Source organism: Drosophila biarmipes, chromosome 2R (assembly GCF_025231255.1).
Source record: "Drosophila biarmipes strain raj3 chromosome 2R, RU_DBia_V1.1, whole genome shotgun sequence".
NCBI lineage: Eukaryota > Metazoa > Arthropoda > Insecta > Diptera > Drosophilidae > Drosophila > Drosophila biarmipes.
The window spans coordinates 8,499,346-8,518,434 of record NC_066615.1 but is presented as its reverse complement, the minus strand read 5'-3'; the positions used below and the strand labels follow the sequence as shown (position 1 = coordinate 8,518,434).

The following is a 19,089-nucleotide window of genomic DNA, read 5'->3' as shown; positions in this document are numbered from 1 at the left end:
AAAAAGGTTGTCGTCATGGAAACAATGAGGGTAGACCCTTTTCCAACATTCACACTATTGTTTTTACATGTTTTCTTTATTTGCTTTAGACCATTATTCTAGGGCATAAGTTATTTGTAAATAAAAACTAAATTTGTAAAGGTATATTTTAGGGATATTTATGTAGTATCTGATAGATCTGAATTAGATTTACGAATGTACATACTGCTCTACGGGATTATAGGGCTGAGACCCTAGTTAACTACGATTTACAAGTTGAATTTAAAGCGTTTAGCCTAGGAACTAGGCACTCTTCAATTCGGTTAAACTAAGATCGTAAAAGATAGATTACAATTTATTGCCACTTAAGCTAAAGGGCTATACCTAGGGATCAGTAAGATTATTAATACGACGGCCACGCCTTGAGCTGATTGAAGCGATCATCGTCGGCATCTTCAGCGTCCTTCGCCTTCAGCTCATCATCCTCCAGAGCGGTTCGCTCATGGCTGCAAAACCAATCGACAGAAATTGAGATCAATTTAGCAATGACTGGCTGATTGACTGACTGACTGATTGAATGCATGAGGATCGGCGTGGGATGAGCTATTGAAATTGGTTTGATCTTGAAATTCGAAAGGATCGTATTGGTTGGCTTTTGACTGAGTTGGAGGTGTTTGTGGGGTTTGAATCTGAGTTGGTGTGTTGTAGGTGGCAGTGACGGTGGCGGTGGCAGTGGAGGTGATGCTGGAGATGCTCCGACGATAACGTGGTCTGGCGTCCTTGCTCGAGCGTTATTCTTTCTCGCTGCGTATCAGGATCTTTTTCTGCACCAGCTTGCGTACCTGTTGCGTTGTGGTCTGTGATAGTCCGCCCTGTTGCTGCTGCTGTTGTTGCTGCTGCTGTTGTTGCTGCTGCTGCTGTTGTTGTTGTTGCTGTTGCTGCTGCAGGCTGCCCACCGTTGGCAATGTGGTGGTGGTCTGCGTAATGGTCATCACCTCCGCTGGACCCGCTGTGGGTCCTGCAATACTCGTGTGCTGCTGCTGCTGTTGCTGCTGCACAACTGCCAAGAGATTGCTACCCGAGGTTGTCTGCAAGCGTACAGGACTGGCATTCTGTCGCTGATTATGTTGCAGAGCAGCGATCAGCGTCTGCTGCGTGGTCTGGCCTCCAGCTCCCCCAGAGGCGGCCACTTTTAAGGCGCTGGCGATGCTCGGCCCAGCGACATGGGTGCGCAGGTTTCCGGCAGCCAAGGCCTGAGCGGAGGCAGCGGAGACAACCTGAAGATGAAAAGATCGAGTTAAATATCGCATCCAGAGGATCTCTTCATAAGCTTACTGACCTGAATCGTCTGACGCTGATTCGCCTGAGATGCCACCGACACGGGAATCACCCTCCCCACGCTCGTCTTACCCAACACCAGATTGGTGGTGGCCAATGTGCCCTGCTGTCCACTTCGCATCACCTGCTGGATCTGCTGAACAGTCACTGAATTCGGCAGAGCTTTTGTGTTTTGGATATGCAGCAATTGTGCCTGGACACTGTTTCCACCACCAACCTTTTGCTGATGCTGCTGTTGTTGCTGCTGGGCAGCCACTGTGGGCAAAGCGCCGCTGCCAGCGACACTAACTCCTTGCTGCTGTTGCTGCTGCTGGGGGCCAGTGGTCGTCACTATGTTAGTGGCCGTGGGCTGACCGCTGGCACTGACCAATTGCGTCATCCGGCTTATCTTACGCGGCATTGTCAGTTGCTGCTGCATTTGCAAGTGACGCATCTGGTTGGGCATGGTCACCTTGATTTGACTACCTGGTTTCAGCTGCGGCAGCGTCACGTTCACGCTTCCCGCCTGGACGTTGGGATTTGTGGCCGACACGGTAACTCCGCCAGCATTAACACTGCTCCCGCTGGCCGCCGCCGCCGTAGACGCTTTAACCAGGGAGGCGATCTGCTGCTGTGTAACCTGCTGCGGTTGTCCAGCCACGGGGAGTTGTCCCTGCTGCTGTTGTTGCTGGGCAGTCGTAGTGGTAAACAGCGCTCCAGAAGCCTGCTGCGCCTTTTGGGAGGCTAGAATATTGTGCCGCTTAACCAGCAACATATCCCCGGTTCCTGTAGAGGTGGTTGTTCCGTCGGCAGAAACCACTTGGCGCTGCAGTTGCTGCTTCCCGGCCGCCATCTGCTTGATGAATTGCGTCCGGGCCGGCCCATGCATTTGCACGCTGCTGACCACGTTTCCCGCCTGTACGGTAGTGGAGGTACCCGGCATTCCCGAAACTGCCACTTTTTGGCTGGTCACATGCGTGCCCATGTTGCTAGCCTGAATTATAGTACCGCCTGCTTGCACCAGATTAGCAGTGGCTCCGCCAGAGCCACCAGCTCCGCCGGGCAGAGCCTGAGTCGTTGCCTGCAGCACTTTCAAGCTGCGCTGACGGTAGAGTTGGATGTGTGCGCCTCCCGATTGCTGAGTACCGGGTATCACAGTGGTTTTTCCTCCCTGCTGCAGTGCGCTCACCGGAATTCCTTTGGTTGTAACTAGCTGGGTGGTCTGAGTTGCTGGAGACGTGGGTACAGCCAAACGGAGCTGGGTCTGGAATTGTGCCGGAGCACCGCCTTGCCCCAGAGTCGGCATGGAAACAATCGACTGAACACCGCCTGTGGTGCGCTGTTGAAGTGTGTTCCCTGCCGCTGTCGACACAATCCGCTGTCCACGCAACATGGCCGTGTTCAGAGTGGTTACAGTCGTGGTCTGGTGCTGTTGTTGCTGCTGACCCGCTGTGGTGGTTAGCACGGTGCCCACCGTGGGCAGAGTGCTAACGGAAACGACCTGCGGCAGCGATTGGGTTTGCACAATGCTACCCAGCTGAGGAGAGCTGTTCACCGGCAGCGTCTGCGACGAGATGGACACAATCTGGGCCCCGGAGCCTATCTGTGGTTGCACCACTGCCGGAAGTGACTGAACAGGAGTCGTCAAAACGACACTCACACTGGACTGGCCACCAGATGCAGCTGCAGACTGTTGAGCCAGTTGCTGCAACTGACCCGCCGTCAGGCTGGAGGATGTGCCCACTATAGTCTTGACCAGCTGTTGGGTGGTTGTTTGTCCCGCCTGGCCAGGATGCGTTCGCAACTGCTGCTGGGGTTGGTGGAGCAGTATGGCGGTCTGCTGACCGGGTGAGACATTGGAACTGGTCAAGTGCTGAATCTGCAGCTGTTGCAACGGTCCAGCGGCTGGCACAGCCACCGTTGTTGTGCCACTGGTTTGCTGCTGCTGCACAATCTCCACTGTCTGTTGAACGGGTAGAGTTTGTTGAACGGTTGGAACAGTGGGCAGTTGTTGCTGCACCACCTGCTGTTGCTGCTGCTGTTGCATCTGCTGCTGCATCTGCTGGACCACTTGTTGCGGCTGCTGTTGCTGCGGAGCTGTTGGTGCAGGCTGTTGCGGCTGCTGCGGTTGCTGATGAACTTGCTGCACGACAACCGGAGGCTGGGGCATGGGCTGTCCCCGCTGCTTCTCCCGCATCTTATTCGCCTTCATAGCCGCAATGTTTTGCGGCGAGACCGGTTGATCATAGTTCTGGATGCCAAACTCCTGCAACACCTCCATGTGCTTGGGATTCATCAGGCTGGGAGCACTAAACTGGCGCTTTGGAGGCGGTGCCTTCTTCAGGTAAGCCGTCTTAATGCTGTCAAAGCGCGACCGCATTGTTTTGTAAAACGAGGCATTGTTATCGCTCACATACAGCTGAGTGGTACGCAGATATCGCAGTGGACTTTTCAGGTACTCAGTGCGCAGGGTGGGCTTCAACTTTTTCTGCTTCTTGGGACTCTCCACCACCTTGCCCTCCTCCCTCGGCTGAATGTGTGTCTCGTATCGCCAACGGCACTGTCTCGCAGAGCGGTAGGTCTTCGAGCAGAAATTAACCATTTCGGAGACGAGGTCCCAGTTTGGCGTCTGGCCCGGTGAGAGCAGCATTAAGCTGCACGGCAATCCTTGCAGATTCACCAGCACGTGCAGAATGGCCATGTCCTCGAAGACGCACCACTCGGCCATGGCCTCCGGTTCGGTAAGAGGTTTGGTTGGCAGTTGAGGCTTCAGCCCTGGAATCGGCATGTTCGGCTTAAAACTTCCGCGGAATCGCTGGCTTTTCAGCTCGCGACGCAGACGAGCCAGCTGCGGGGTTGGACGATCGAATAGCGATCTGGGAGGCACGTAGTTATCCTCCCGACGCATTTTGTTGGGCCTTCTGCTACCATCGTACCCAGCGTCTGTCCGCGAACGCTTGTGCTCCTTGCGTACGTAAACTGGCGGCAGATCCGTCTCCGCAATGGGTTCCAGCTCGTACATGAACGACAGCGAATAGTCGATATAGATATCATTGTCGTTATCCTGCGGCGGCGTGGGGGGACACCACATCTAATCAAGGGATCACAAAAGTTTAGCACCATGAACTTAGTGTTATCAAAGGACCGCCTCAACTTACCGGCATCTGTTCCATGGTGTTCCGCGATATCCAGACCTGGACCAAATCGTAGCCAAGAAAGTTGAAGAAAAGAATAAACGTTCCACATTATTTTCAAGATATAGCAACTCTGTTTTGGTGTTGGCTTAGGAACTATTTTCAAATCAACTTATTGCTTTCGATTTGAACTGAATTGAAAATTATCAAATTGATGGCGTTGTAGCTTTCATTCCGAACAATTTTTATCTTTCGTACTGTGCTTAGGGGGTGAAATAATAATTTAAGAGGGATTCGTAATTGAGTTAATTGAATAGTAATTGCGACACCAAAACAGAATTCTACATTTGTTTACAGAAAATAATATTTTACAATCTTTGGATGACTTCCGCTTATTCTTTTCCAACTTGCATCTTTTAGATAGGAAATATTTTTCTTTTCTTTGGGGCAACGCACGAAATTAGTCCGTAAATAAAAACCACAACGTCTTTTAGTTTGTTTCAGATTTAGCTTTGTTTCTGTTTGTTTAGGTTTTATCTTGTTACACATGGATTTTTATACTTTTTAAAGCATACGAAATGAGTTGTTTTATTGGTTAGTCAATCTATGCTCATAGTCTTTAGATTGTTAATGATTTGTTTAAGTTAGAGTACAAAATAAATTATAGAATGCAAAAATATTTAACAATTATCATAGTATACCTATTCATACAATCTAATGCAGTTTTTGAGAGAAGTGTTCGTTCTGCTTTCTCGATTGGTTTTTGACAAACATAATTTAACAACAACAATCGAGGATGTGGTAATTTGGATGCTTACAGTCGAAGGCTCGATATTTGAAGTCTTCCCTATATACAATCTTAGATGCCTTACAACGCTAACCCAGAAGTTGTGAACCGCCGGTGAACTATATCTACGCTATCTCCTACGCTTTGTTCTCGGCCCACAGCCCCTCGCACAATCGAGCAATCTGTTTGACCGAATTAAGTTGAATTTGTTATCCTACCACTCTCGCATTGGTTCTGCCGCCTAACTAACTTACTTCCTATGATAGATGATAGAAGGAAACTCGTTACAGTCTATAAATACTCGTTCTTTATCAATTGGCAATAGCCAACTGGCAGTAGTAACAGCCCGGGAAGGACCCGTCTCTCTACAGAGAATTCGTCGCCCACTAAAACGCACACAGCACACACAGCTGATAATACTGACGGAGGGATGAGAATACATATCATCACCTGGTTGCCCCACTCGAGGAGACATTTGCTCCTGAAGCACCGCTGACTGCTGGTGAGGAGCTTGAGCTGGCCGCCGTGCCGGGAGTGGATCGAAGCATCACCCGGGGGGACTTGGTTATCCACCGATGCAAGGTGCCGGCATTGCTGTTGGATTTGTTATTTGTATCGTCTTTCTTAGTCAGTGATCGCTGAACAATCTTTCGCCTCGGTTCGCTCTGGGATTCCTTGGGTGTGGACTCGGTTCTTGGAGTTCTTTTGACGCTCCTATTGGCGCTGCTTCTGTTCAACAAGCTTGCCACGGGACTCATGTCCAGGGTCCACAGATTTATCTTCACTGAGCCCCGAGACCTAGTACGTGGCGTGTGGCCAACAGCTTCGCTCTCGTCACTCTTATCCGAATTCTGCGGTTGCTCTTTGGCCTCCGCTTTACCTTCGTGATGCTCGTCCGTGTCCGACTCGTCGCTCACATTGTAGTACGTGGAGCTAGTCATGGTGGTGTCCTGCACCTGATCGTGTGCATCCCAGCCATCCAAACTTTCGGCTTCTTCCTCTGCAGTGCCATCTGCCGCAGTACCATAAGTGGAGCTGGACTTCACATCCGCCGCCTCTGAGTCTTCCGTGTCAACATCAACCTTTTCCACTTCATCGGCTTCTTCTTCTTCGGCATCATCATCATCATCGTCGTTTGTTTGCGATTCTGTTTGTGTGGTCTCTTCTTCTTCAAGTGCCGAGCCATCTGACTCCTCCTCCTCCTCATCCGCATTGGCATCAGCAGCATCGTCTTCGGTATCTTCTTCAGACTCCTGCTGCTCATCCTCCTCCTCTTCATCTTGCTCACTGTCATCAGCCATATGCTTTAAAGGAGCCGCAATTGTAGCCCTTCTCTCAAGCAGTTTTTTGCGGGTGGCAGCCACTGTGACACTGTCTCTTCGCCCCCGCTTGGGTGAGGTTGTCTTCACACTGTTGTTGGATGCCACATTGGATTTGAGGGGCGTCTTTAACATCTTGCTCATGGCAATGTTGGCCGACTGCCTTTTGGGACGCTCCCCGATGGTCAATGAAGAATCCTGTAGAGCGGATGCGGCTGCAGACGCCGCCAAAGCTGTGCGTGTTGTCTTTCTAGTGGGCGGTGTGAGGACATTGGCGCCCAGCGAGTGGAGACGGGTGTGCCGCTGACCAGGTGTTGCGGCACCTGTTCCCTTGCCTCCCGTCGTTGACTTCTTGCTGTTACTACTGCTTCGGCTACTGCTGCTAACCCCCACCCCTGACTTCTTCGACGTCCCTGTGCCTGCCCCGACGGGAGCACTTGAATTGAGGCTGTTCTGGCGATTACCCCTTATCGGAGCCGATCTTCTACTTTTACTGTTGCTACTGTTGCTATGGCTACTAACACTCCTGCTCAGCTTCTGAGCTGAATTGCTGCGATTTACCCTCACCAGTGGTCGCTTATTAGAAGAGGAATCTTGTTTGCTATTAACCTGATTACTCGAATCCTTGCGACTGTAGGTGAGCATCTCCTCGGGTTCCGATTCCTGCTTAAGCAGCTCCTCCTCCTTGTGCATGACAGCCAGCCGATTGGCTTCCCACTCTCGTTTTTGGGCCTCCAACTCGGCCTCCGCCGCTCGCAGCTGTTCCGCTGTCCATGCTGCTCCAGTGGCTTCCACAAAGCGCATGGCGTAGCGCTCGATAGGTGAGAGCTGAATAAGGATAGAAAACTTTAGTTTGTTTTGACCATACAAAGTCGTATTTACTTAATCTATTTTATTTACACAAACGTACTTAATTAAAATCTATAGCCAAACCAATCGGTTTTCAGCACTAGCGGATAATAGTTTTTCAAATGGCAGACTTTGAGTGATACAATCGTGGCCAAAGTTAAGACGCCTCAACTATGTCTGAAAGTCTAAACCCCAAAGTGAGGTTGCTCTTAGCACCTCTTGCTTCATTAAAATCGAATAGAAATACGAATTCAATTTGATCTGCAAGTGATGCCATAACTTAAACCAAAGTTGTGTATTACAATGTTAGGCTTTGAGTGATACAATCGTGGCGTGGGTTGGGTCGCCTCAACTATGTCTGAAAGTCTACTTCCCGAAGGAATATTTCTCTGAGCAATGCATGCTTCACCGAAATCGCACAAACATGCAGTTTCAGTATTAAGCGCAGGAACTGCTTCACTTCATAAACGGACTCTTAGAATCGATTCGATCCCTATTTTGGTTGACTATAATAACTCACCTGTTTCACCAGGTTCTGCATCTCCAGATCGGCCTTGCTGAGTTCCACTTGCGCACCTCCCTCCGCATTCGCCTCCTCCGTTGCAATAGGAATGTTCTCGTCAAACTCTGCCAGATCTGCTGCCACCTCAGCTTTGGCCGTCTTCGTGGCCTGCACATCCTGCTCGTCCTCGGCGGCGGCCAAAGCGTGCTCGAAGGCACGTAGAGACTGTTTCTCTGTCTCCCCCACCGTCGTCGCCGTGTCCACCAGTGTTGTCGTAGCCACAATTTTATCCTTATCTTCCGGTTTCTCTTGGCTAATCTCGTCCTGCTCATTTTGTTCCATCGAAAATAGATCCTTGATAGTGGAACTCTTAAAGAATGTAGTCGTGAAGTTGCCACCCTCGATGGCCATGTCGGTGAGCATTCGTTTTTGATTAGCCTTTTTAAGGATGTTTACTTCTATGGATTTCTCGGAGACCAGTCTGTAGATGTGAACATCTCGTGTCTGTCCAATTCGATGACATCGATCTTGGGCCTGCGCGTCCATGGTGGGATTCCAGTCCGAGTCGTAAAAGATCACAGTATCGGCACCCGTCAGATTGATGCCCACTCCACCGGACCGCGTGGAGAGGATGAAACAGAAAATTCGTTTGTCCCCGTTAAAGCGCTCCATAAGAATTTGGCGCTGCTCCACTCGGGTGGAACCATCCAAACGCAAATAGATGTGGCCGTGGTAGTTAAGGAAAGCTTCTAAAACATCCAACATCTTGGTCATCTGGGTGAATATCAGTACACGATGACCCTCGATCTTAAGCTGCCGCAGTAAACGATCCATGGTCTGCAGCTTGCCACAGTCGTACTGAATGAGACGCGGATCCGGGAATTGAGTGGTCATTGCCGAAATTATTGGATGCAGCAAGGCCAACTTTGGTAGCAGGGCCTGGCTCACAGTGTTTTCGATCTTGCGCTCATACTGCCAGTGCGTGGACGCAAGATTCTGTACATAACGACGGATTCGCGGCGCACACACGGAAGGAACATAAATCACAAAATTGTCAAAAATTGGCTTTAGATCCACACATCTCTCTTCCCAGCTCTTTAGCAAATGGTTCAGGGACCAACCATCCCGACGCGCCATGGCCGTGCAGCAGTTTGAGTAGCCCCGTGTCTGCCAGGTGGATCGCTTCAGGGATCGAGTCGCCTGCATACAACGCTGCAAAGCTCCACGACAATCTTCGCCATATATGGGAGTGGCATCGGTGCGCCGGCGGTTTATCATGGCCATACGTTTCAGCGAAGCTAACCTCTGCTCCTTACGCATCTGAATTAGCTCCTGCACCTTGTAGGGATCTTCAGTCTCAGTTTCTTCCTCGGGCTCAGTTTTTCCATTCGCAATGCTTTGCTTCTGGGCTGTGTTTTTTACATGCGAGGCCAAATCCTTGACAATGGGATCCCTTATTGCAGGCTGCGCAGAAGAAGTGGCTGCGGTGACTGTTGTTCCGGATATCGTCGTGGGCGACATGGCTGTGGTTTTGCTTGTCAAAGTGAGACGAGCTCCAGCAGCTCCCGAATTTGTCGCCGGTGTGAGGTAGAAAAATGGCTTTCCGTCTTGCATCGTCTTTGCCACTTTTGCGGGCGTTGGTGCGTTTATTTGCGATCGTGCGCCCAACAACTTAGAGTTGCTAAGCACACTTAAGGCGCCCGTGGGAGAAGACGATGCAGTTGATGGCGCTGTTGTCACCACACTATTGATCACCACTGGTTTCAAAGCCATATTCACAGGGTTGATGGAGGCACTGACCCGTTTGAGAACCCTGCCACTTGGTAGCAAACTGCGCATTGGCACAATTTTGGAGCCCTCCAAGCGCATGGCAGGACTGGCTCCTATCTTCACCGCATTCAACTTGATGCGTTGAGCAAGCTCAGCACTGCGCACTCGGATGTGGAAGCGGTATTTGCCATTGGGACAGCGGGGCGCTGGCTGCGGAGCTGTATCGATTTCCTCGATAAACTTGCGAGGCGGGGCGAGTAGACGGGATTTGTGCGAGACATAGGCGGTCATAGTTTGTTCCAGATGCAACAACAAAAGGTTAACAGTCTCTAGGTTGATTTGCTGCAAGAAAAGAAAAACAATCAGCTGAGGTTTTCGAATAGCTTAAAAATACTTTAGAGGTGTATATCGAATCAGACAAATGCCTCGCAAATGCGAACATCCTAGGAAAAGTTTACGACTCTCTCCAAAATAGATTAAGCCCAACTATCAGTGACAGTTTAACATCATTTTCTACCAATTCACGAAGTAAAGGGCAGTTGTTTAACTCACCGTGAACGGATCATACTCCATTATGTCGCACACGAGACGCGGGGTGTGGAATGTAATGCCCTCCATTTGAAATGGCGAAATGGTGGGACGCACCTCAAACATGTTAGGGTGATTGCACACCTTTCGCAGCTGCATCAGGATATTAATCACACTCAGCAAGTTACCGGTTTGCAGTGTTTCCCTTGTTCTGTAGTAAAAATATACAGATTAAAAAGAAATTCATGAATCGTAACCAAATTCAAACTTACTTGGCGCGACTCATGAAATCGTCGTACAGATAGCGCTGGCGATTCGACAGACGGCACATGACGACATGCTCATACTTCTTTGGCATTTGTTTTTCCACCTCCTTCTTGAGGCGTCGAAGTAGGAACGGACGAATTACCTGTATGGAAAAATAAGAGGAATATGCTAATTACTGCGCATTTAGTTTGAAATTACGGAGAACTTTTTGTAAAGATGGTCGTGTCAGGGGCGTTTTCAATGTGAGCAACTGGTTAGATCTTGACCACATGGATAAGACGCATCTCCTTGATCTGGCAAACTAACAAATTGTCGTCACACGAGGCTATGTTTTAATGTGACACAGAGTGCATTTGCGTAACAGGGACCAAATCAAGATATAAGTTTTGTGTAAAAATCGTATTCAATGTAATTAGCCTGATCGGCATTAATCACATGGATAAGACGCATCTCTTTCATATAGCAAACTAACAAATTGTCATCACATGTGGCTTAATTCAACGTGACACAGAGTGCATTTGCCTAACCTAAATCAATTTCATATTTTATAGCCTCGGAGGACATTGTTCACAATGTAAACTCAAATCTCTTGCAATTGCGAGGGTTGCTTTTGCACATATCTACGATTTTCAAGAGCATTTAACGGGCTTGCAAGAAAACGCTTTTAGGTGCAATGGCAACATTATATTTATGAGGTTGTACAATGCGTTTTCAATGTAAATAGCCTGATCAGCAACAATCACATGGATAAGACGCATCTCATTCATATAGCAAACTAACAAATTGTCATCACATGTGGCTTAATTCAACGTGACACAGAGTGCATTTGCCTAACCTAAATCAATTTCATATTTTATAGCCTCGGAGGACATTGTTCACAATGTAAATGGATCAAAGATATATTAAACTCAAATCTCTTGCAATTGCGAGGGTTGCTTTTGCACACATCTACGATTTTCAAGAGCATTTAACGGGCTTGCAAGAAAACGCTTTTAGGTGCAATGGCAACATTATATTTATGAGGTTGTACAATGCGTTTTCAATGTAAATAGCCTGATCAGCAACAATCACATGGATAAGACGCATCTCATTCATATAGCAAACTAACAAATTGTCATCACATGTGGTTTAATTCAACGTGACACAGAGTGCATTTGCCTAACCTAAATCAATTTCATATTTTATAGCCTCGGAGGACATTGTTCACAATGTAATTGGATCAAAGTTATATTAAACTCAAATCACTTGCAACTGCGAGCATTGCTTTTGCACGCATCTACGATTTTCAAGAGCATTTAACGGGCTCGCATGAAAACGCTTTTAGGTGCAATCTCAACGTCTCATGTAGTCAGCAATATGGAATTCTGTCATGGCAAAGAGCAGAAACACTTGCAACTGATCATTGTTCTGGCACACATCTACGATTTTCGAGAGCATTTAATGGGCTGGCAGGAAAACGCTTTCAGGTGCTAAGCTCAATACGATGTACAAATAGCTTTCGGTTGATTGATATGCTTACCTTGTGCAAACGGGCTATCAAAGTCTCGTTGTACTCCATGTTGCCTTCAATCATGCCCGTCATTGGGTTGGAGAACCACTCCTTAAACTCGCGGTGCGATGAGAACACATAAGGCATGAGAAAGTGCATCAAGGACCACAGTTCCATCAGATCGTTCTGCAATGGGGTTCCAGTCAACAACAGACGTCTAGAGAATTAAGAGAAAAATACTTATACAATCCATTCATAATAAAGGTTTTTGTGTTATTTGTATCGAAACAAGGCCACAAGCATTCTAGGGCTGGATTAGCATGCTCTGGTTTAGTATGCGGCATTATAGCGAATTTATTTTTAGCACCCAAGCGTAGTCGCCATGCTAGTTTAGCAGTCGCATGATTACTGATTTTTGGTGCTGGCTGGCATAATTTAGTAATTGCTTGTTTTGATCCTGAGTAATAACTCACCTCTCTGTTGAAAAGTTAAGTAGCAGCTGCCAACGTTGGGACTTGAAGTTCTTGATGTTCTGCGCTTCATCTAGGATAAGGTACTTCCACTTTTTGCGGCGAAAACTTTGCTGATCCTGCACCACCAGCTTGTATGACGTGATGCACACATGAAAAGCATTGGGCTTTGTCCAACCGACGCGCTTAAGCTTGCGCTCCTTTTGAGAGCCGTAGTAGGTGAGTATTTTGAAGCCGGGGCACCACTTCTTGAACTCCATTTCCCAGTTGAGCATCACAGACGAAGGCACCACAATCAGGTGAGGTCCCCAGTTACCCCGGGCGCAAGCGAGGTGGGCCAACAGAGCGATGGTTTGAATGGTCTTGCCCAGTCCCATCTCGTCGGCCAGGATGCCGTTAAGCTTGCGCTCGTTCATGGTGACCAGCCAATCAAGTCCGATATGCTGGTACTCACGCAGAGAGTGCTTTAGCAGGAAGGGCACTGGCGTAACCACATTGGTGGAGGACAAGGTGTTGCCCTTGGGCTGAAGACTTTCGGCCAAGGCGGCTGCATCATTAAGCATGTCATCCTTGTTGCCGCTTGCTCCTGTAGTGGTTCCGCTGCCAACAGCTCCTCCAGTTGCATCGGTATCTGTAAGCAGACTCTTAAGGCCGCCATCGTGCTCCTCCTGCTCCTCCATATCCGTGTCGGTTTTAATCGTAGACAGATCTTCTTCATCCTCGGTGGCTTCCTCTTCGCCTTCATCGCTAGAATCATCAACTACCGTCGAATCATCATCAGAGTCCAGCTCAGGATCCCGAGGCGCCAGCTTTCGTCGCTTCGGACTAGGAGGTTGGTCACTCACTTTGGCCGACTTGTATTTCGCCAGCAACTGCTCCACGGAAAGATCATTGTCGGCCTCTAGTTCATCGATCTCTTTTTTGTGGTCCACTTCCTGCTCGGCCTCTTCCTGCTTGCTGATGGTATTCTCGTCATCATCGCTGGCTTCCTTTGCCTCGAACTCACTATCATCGCTGTCATCAGGAGTTTCCGTTTTTATAGCAGAGCTCTGCTCCTCCTTCATCAGCTTATCACGATTTTCCAGGTAGCCGGGCGGTAGGTCGTTGAGAAAGTCATCGAAATCCATCTCGGACTCCTTGGCCAAAGCCGTCACCTCGTCTTTAACATCGGCTGCTTCTTCTTCGGCCTTGGCGATTGTCTCCTCATCGTCTTCGGATCCCGACTCAGGTCGGAATTCATCTGCAAATGGAAATATTTTTGATTAGCAATTGTATCTAGCCAGATGTATCAAGTGACCGAAATGGTATAAAAGCATCAGGCAAATGCCTCGCAAATGCGACCATCCTAAGATAACATCGAAGTGTTCAAAAATAGACCACAACAACGTTTCAGTGTATAGTTTATCATCAGGTGCTACGATTTTTCGTTTTCTAATAGAATTCTATATCGAGGGATAACTCACCATCAGACTCCCGTTTCGGCGATGTAAGGCGGCTGGAATTGAGACTTGCCGTGTCTACCACACTCTTGTTCATTCCCTCAGCCAACTGCTGCGAAAACTTCTCTGTCTGGTCCACAATAAAGCTGAGATGCTGGTCTAGAGCCTGCTTGCGCTTCTCCTCGATCTTGGTTTGGTGCTTGTACTCGACCAGCTTTTCGACATTTGACCAGAAGCTCTTCACCTCACGCGCAATGAATGAGGCCACACGCTTCAGCTGCAGCTCCTGGGCCTTTTCCGCCCTTTGAGCGGCGGTGGCCTTATCCTGGAAATACTTCTGCACCATCTTGGCGCACTTCTTGGCTGCGTTTTTCTTCCACTTGCGCTCCTGTGCAAAGTCTGCCGCCAGCCAGACCATCTCCTCCAGGAGATAGTCCCAGTGCGCCTTGGGTCGGCTGGGCTCCTGCAGCTTGGGCAAGCGCCGTTCAGTCCATAATCCCTCTCGTTGTAGTTCCGTAATACGCTGCATCACGTAAACCTCCTGCTTAGCCTTAAACGAGAACTCCTGCGCCGCGCTGTTTGGCGTGCCAGAGCCTCCAGCCAGTGCAGGGCTGAGCAGGCTGCCGGAAGTGGGAGTGCCGGGCGTGAGGGCTCCGCTTCCGCCAAGCGCTGCTGGGCCATTGCCCGTATAAAGCGGTATTGGTGTACCGCTTCCTCCTCCTCCAGATGTCGCGGATAATCCGCTTGCGGCATTGCCCTGACCTTGAGGACGCCGAAGCGTATTAGATCCCACGGGTAACAGCGGAGTGCCACCTTGGAAAGAAGCCAACAAAAGATCGATTAGAAAAAGTGCTATTTTTCTTACAGGACGGTGGTAAAAGATCAACTCTTGGCATGCTGGAAAATGCATTATGTACGAAAGAACTACCAGGAAAGCAATAATGAATGAATGGAATAGAATAAACATGAGAATCGTTTGCGAATCGGTTGCTAAACGAAAGATATGGGAGAACTGCATGCAAACTTATTTCTAATGTGGAGCCCGAATTCAATGCGGCAGCTGGGCTTAAAAAGCTGCCACATGGATAAGCGAAGCACTGCTTTTTCTGGCAAGCTTACAAATTGTCATCACATGAGGCTGGATATCGATGTGACACAGAGTGCGCTTGCCTATTCCGCCCGAGTTAGAGATTGCGATAAGAATACTTGAGCCCAGCTTAAATTGGACCTGATTCATTCGTGGATCCAGGTCACTTGCAACTGCGACGGTTGCTCTGGCACACATCTACGATTTTCGAGAGCATTTAACGGGCTGGCAAGAAAACGCTTTTAGGTGCATCCCCCGGGATCTCTTGTAGTCAGCGTCATGGATATCTGCCATCGAGGGAGGCCGAATCACTTGCAACTGAGCTTTGCTCTGGCACACATCTACGATTTTCAAGAGCATTTAACAGGCTGGCAAGAAAACGCTTTAAGGTGCGGGATTTGACTAGACTAAGGCAATGGTAAGGCATGTGAGTGAGCAGACGGCTAGGGAAGTGAGAAAGAGCCCACCCGGTTTGATGGAGTCCTAAAGTTCGACGCGTTCTCTAGTTTACTAAGTATGCTTACGTTTTCTAACTTGCTTACAAATCAACGCAATCAATAAAACAATACATTCATCAATTATTTATCAATTTAAACTGAAATCAACGTATTAAGCAGATTTACCAATCAAAACTAAGGGCAAAAACACCAATTCTAGAAAATAGTTTACAAATTGAAAGAATAATCTTTATGCACATCAACAATGCACTACTTTGCTTGGCAAATTATAAAATGCTTTAATAGTAAACACACAAACTGCTTTAGGTAAGAATGAAAATGAAAACGATAAGAATTTTAGCTGTGAAAGATTTTTGATATTTTCTGTTTTTGTTGTTTGCGAACGATAAGCACCTGGCACCAAAGGTACAGAAGGATTTCCTACGGCAGCAGGAGGAGCGGGTATTTGACCGAAGACCATACCGTGACGACCTCCTAAAGGTCTACCGGGTATGTGACCTATATTATAACGATAACGATACAATTATGGTGAGTTGAGTGTGTGCGTTATAGGAGGATGTAGGCAGCAATAATGTGGAAACAGAAATCGGAAAATAAATAAATTCGTAAATTATAAATAGCAGTATGGGGTGTTATGTAGTTATGCTTGTGTTTTAGTAGGTGTGTGTGGTTGTGTGGAGTAAACTAACAAAATAATCTTTGCATTTTGTGAGTTTAGTTTTGCTTTTCATATATTATGTATTAGTAATGCACAATAGTTTTTAGTGCAGGACGTGCGTTGGCAGTTGGCGCGGTTTTAGTTTCAGTTTCGGAGTTACAGGAGTTGGTATGCAGTTGGCTAAAGTTTTAGCATCGATCTTTACAATTTGAACTTGGCATAAATATAGGGACGAACATAACGATTGGAAACAACGAAAAATACAATTTTGTTTGGTCGAAACGAACACAACGGAAACACAAAAGTCTTCATAACAATGAGAGAGATCAGTGTATCCGATCGGGAACACGGTGAATTTACCTTGTTGCGTTAGCTGGACAACGGCAGCGGGTAGCTTTGTCGAAATGGCCACTGGTGTGGCTCCAACGGCTGGGATTTTGATCTCAGCCTCCAGTGGCAGGACATTACCAATCGCCTCGGCCGTACTCCCAGTTGTGGTGTTTGCGGTGGCACTTGCAGATGTTCCTGGGACTGTGTTGTTCGTGTTGCTTGCTGTTGGTGCGGGTATTGAGGTTGTGTTGCTGCCAATCTTGCTTGGCACTTGAGATTGCGAATTCTAAGGAATAAAGAGAGAAATTTAAATAAGTACCAGGGTATTTAATCTTAAGATCAAAAAAATATCTTCCTTTCATTCAGACAAATGCCTCGCAACTGCGAACATCCCTTAAAAAGCCAAAATCAATCAAAGATAGATAGATAAAGGCACTCAGTTTGATTTTAACATCAGAATGGCTGCTTTATGTGAGCATTTCTTTAGCGATTCCTACCGTTTTCACTGTGTTATTGCTGATGTTGCCATCCAATGGTGCTGCTGATGTCGTTCCTGTACTGATCCCGCTGACCACTGACGACTCTACAGCTGGTTGTTGGGTGGTGTGCTTCTGTGTCTGATTCTGGGCCGCAGCTGCTGCTGCTGCTGATGTGCTCGGCTTGTCCTCGTGTATCAGCTGATCTATACGATTCGCATTGCTGTAGCTGATGAACTGCGGGGTTGGTGTCTTCTTGCGCCACGCGGGGTAGTCCATCATACTGCCGCCGTTTTGTAGGTAAAAGTATTCGGACACATTTTCAAGATGCCTTTTGGAAGAGATAAGAACTGTGTTACTAGATAATTAATGGAGCTTTGAAGGGGAAACCCACCGTTCCTTAAGGTTACGCAAGATCTGCAACTTCTGCTGGAGTATGCGCTTCTTCAAGGCATTCAGGTCCTGCAGGGCCGTGGATGAGAGCCCGCCGACCTCGCTGCTGGAGGCCACTGATGCTGGCAGCAGGGAGCCCACAATGTTGCTGCTCCCGGCTGTGCCAACAATGCTGATGGCGCCCGTTCGGTCCTCGTTGTTGTCCAAACGCTGACGCTTGGCCTGCGGCGGTAAAACGGAGGCTTCTATGGTGCTGATGGTGCTAGACGCGGCGGAGGCGGATGGGTTGGAGTGGGCGGGTGCTACTGCTAGTGCTACTGCTGCTGCTGCCGTTGCCTCTGTCGTTTGCTGTTGTTGTTGCGGCAAGGGCGACAGCGGCACAGGCAGCTGCGCACTGGCCAGTTGCTTCTGCTTGCTACTGCTGCTGCTGGTGGCGATTCCCTTCGCTTGGGTCGCAATATGATGGTGATGGCGGGTAGCCGGCAGGGCTGCTCCTGCTGATCCTACTGCTGTCGTGGTCGTGGCTTTGGCTGTGGCAACTGAAATTTCCGTTGAATGTGGAGTTACGCGGTCTGGCACAGCAGGAGGGGCCGGGCTGAGCCCTTCATGCCCCCCTCCTGCTGAATTACCTTCATTCATGTTTGAGACATCTGCAAAAGAAGAACAACAACCAAAAAGGGGGTGTGAGTTCCCAGTATTATTTTGAAATGACAGCGGTTGGCGGGAAAAAAAGGTGGCCCGCCGAGCACATGTGGCGATGCTGCAGCCCTGGTCAGAACTTAGAACCCATTCTATTTGCACTGACGCCTATGATTTTACCATTAACACTGCGTAGTATCCATTATCATTGTGACGGGCAAATAAAACCATAGTCATGTTAATACGAACAAAAAAACGCTTATCGCTCCGAATGCACCCCTTGAAAACCGGGAAATGCAACCCTGCGTCCTGGGATTTTCCATGCCTCACACACACACGCGTTTGACCACATCCGCAGCGGGAATGCGGAGAAGCGATGTTCCTTGCAAAACATTTTCCATTGTTCGCATGATTTTCAAAATTTTCACCAGAATTCATCGCTCAAAATAAGCCTTCACACATACACACGGGGGGTTCAGATCCCGGCTGCCAGAGCGAGACGACTATACACAGCGACATGGCGGCGTCGAATCTTTGTGTGCGTGTGCGCGTCGATTCTCCGCGCGGCAGACATTTTCTTTTTTCACTTTTTCGTACCTCAGACGGGGAGAATTTTAATCACAAGATATCACCATCTCTGCACGGCATCCGGGCTTGGAAATGTGCGAATGCGCCGTGGAAAGTGTTCCGCACTCGTTGGTTCGCAGTCGAAACCGAATTTCTTGCACATTTATTGGAATATTTTGCGGCAGAGGTGCGCGAGCACGTCTGCTCGTGTTCGAAACAACAAGAAAATTGGTGTGGCCGTCGATGTGATGGGAAAATATCCGCTTTCGGTGTGACCCTGGCAAGGCGCTGCTCCAATGTCAAACTTTTTTATGCTCTTGAAAAAGTTTTTCAAGTAGGAAAAAATGATTTTGATCAGGGATCGAAAATGATTATTATTTCAGATTTGATCCTTCCTTGGGCCAAATTATGATGGTGAAATCGTAATAAATGCTAAAAATAGAAAAAGCAGATTCAAATTAAAACTAACCACAACAGAACGAATAGTTGCAATTTTAGAGCTATTTCTTGGGTTGTGTTATTTCGAAAAAAATCTTTTCTACGAAATGTATATTCTTAAGTAAATAAACAAAGTGTTTTTTTGCGTAGTGCCACAGTAAATTGTCTGAAATCCGCGGTAAGCGATACCAAC

At 48.1% G+C, this 19,089-nt stretch overlaps 1 protein-coding gene and 15 non-coding genes across 17 annotated transcripts; all 16 read right to left on the bottom strand.

Annotated features, from left to right (window-relative positions):
- Positions 1-57: 57 nt before the first annotated feature.
- Positions 58-18,686, bottom strand: LOC108026640 (helicase domino). 2 transcript variants are annotated; one of them, XM_050888167.1, is made up of 15 exons: positions 18,489-18,686; positions 17,254-17,902; positions 16,881-17,190; positions 16,414-16,669; positions 13,875-14,663; positions 12,415-13,651; positions 11,972-12,158; positions 10,458-10,594; positions 10,210-10,396; positions 7,906-9,999; positions 7,146-7,364; positions 4,455-4,490; positions 1,319-4,387; positions 822-1,256; positions 58-485 (listed from the first exon to the last, which is right to left on the bottom strand). In XM_050888167.1, exons 2-15 carry the CDS (start codon positions 17,889-17,891, stop codon positions 480-482), a joined length of 9,600 nt encoding a protein of 3,199 aa, XP_050744124.1. In that variant the 5' UTR covers positions 17,892-17,902; positions 18,489-18,686; the 3' UTR covers positions 58-479. The 2 variants fall into 2 exon arrangements, with proteins under 2 accessions (XP_050744124.1, XP_043948304.1); XM_044092369.2 differs by having other exon boundaries at positions 58-1,256.
- LOC122818428 (small nucleolar RNA Me28S-Am2589) lies at positions 10,064-10,173 on the bottom strand. Its single transcript, XR_006367911.1, has one exon. It is a non-coding gene; the product is annotated as a small nucleolar RNA Me28S-Am2589 (small nucleolar RNA).
- On the bottom strand, positions 10,673-10,810 carry LOC122818438 (small nucleolar RNA psi18S-841/snoR66). The gene has a single exon (XR_006367921.1). It is a non-coding gene; the product is annotated as a small nucleolar RNA psi18S-841/snoR66 (small nucleolar RNA).
- On the bottom strand, positions 10,838-10,975 carry LOC122818439 (small nucleolar RNA psi18S-841/snoR66). Its single transcript, XR_006367922.1, has one exon. It is a non-coding gene; the product is annotated as a small nucleolar RNA psi18S-841/snoR66 (small nucleolar RNA).
- LOC127011486 (small nucleolar RNA psi28S-3316) lies at positions 11,014-11,125 on the bottom strand. The gene has a single exon (XR_007764470.1). It is a non-coding gene; the product is annotated as a small nucleolar RNA psi28S-3316 (small nucleolar RNA).
- On the bottom strand, positions 11,144-11,283 carry LOC122818441 (small nucleolar RNA psi18S-841/snoR66). Its single transcript, XR_006367924.2, has one exon. It is a non-coding gene; the product is annotated as a small nucleolar RNA psi18S-841/snoR66 (small nucleolar RNA).
- LOC122818446 (small nucleolar RNA psi28S-3316) lies at positions 11,322-11,453 on the bottom strand. Its single transcript, XR_006367929.2, has one exon. It is a non-coding gene; the product is annotated as a small nucleolar RNA psi28S-3316 (small nucleolar RNA).
- LOC122818440 (small nucleolar RNA psi18S-841/snoR66) lies at positions 11,472-11,611 on the bottom strand. Its single transcript, XR_006367923.1, has one exon. It is a non-coding gene; the product is annotated as a small nucleolar RNA psi18S-841/snoR66 (small nucleolar RNA).
- LOC122818442 (small nucleolar RNA psi28S-3316) lies at positions 11,650-11,781 on the bottom strand. Its single transcript, XR_006367925.1, has one exon. It is a non-coding gene; the product is annotated as a small nucleolar RNA psi28S-3316 (small nucleolar RNA).
- Positions 11,793-11,923, bottom strand: LOC122818447 (small nucleolar RNA psi28S-3316). The gene has a single exon (XR_006367930.1). It is a non-coding gene; the product is annotated as a small nucleolar RNA psi28S-3316 (small nucleolar RNA).
- Positions 12,219-12,364, bottom strand: LOC127011487 (small nucleolar RNA psi28S-3378). The gene has a single exon (XR_007764471.1). It is a non-coding gene; the product is annotated as a small nucleolar RNA psi28S-3378 (small nucleolar RNA).
- LOC122818429 (small nucleolar RNA Me28S-Am2589) lies at positions 13,720-13,828 on the bottom strand. Its single transcript, XR_006367912.1, has one exon. It is a non-coding gene; the product is annotated as a small nucleolar RNA Me28S-Am2589 (small nucleolar RNA).
- On the bottom strand, positions 14,881-15,021 carry LOC122818436 (small nucleolar RNA psi18S-841/snoR66). Its single transcript, XR_006367919.1, has one exon. It is a non-coding gene; the product is annotated as a small nucleolar RNA psi18S-841/snoR66 (small nucleolar RNA).
- LOC122818444 (small nucleolar RNA psi28S-3316) lies at positions 15,055-15,188 on the bottom strand. Its single transcript, XR_006367927.1, has one exon. It is a non-coding gene; the product is annotated as a small nucleolar RNA psi28S-3316 (small nucleolar RNA).
- LOC122818445 (small nucleolar RNA psi28S-3316) lies at positions 15,201-15,331 on the bottom strand. Its single transcript, XR_006367928.1, has one exon. It is a non-coding gene; the product is annotated as a small nucleolar RNA psi28S-3316 (small nucleolar RNA).
- LOC122818430 (small nucleolar RNA Me28S-Am2589) lies at positions 16,739-16,846 on the bottom strand. Its single transcript, XR_006367913.1, has one exon. It is a non-coding gene; the product is annotated as a small nucleolar RNA Me28S-Am2589 (small nucleolar RNA).
- Positions 18,687-19,089: the final 403 nt, after the last annotated feature.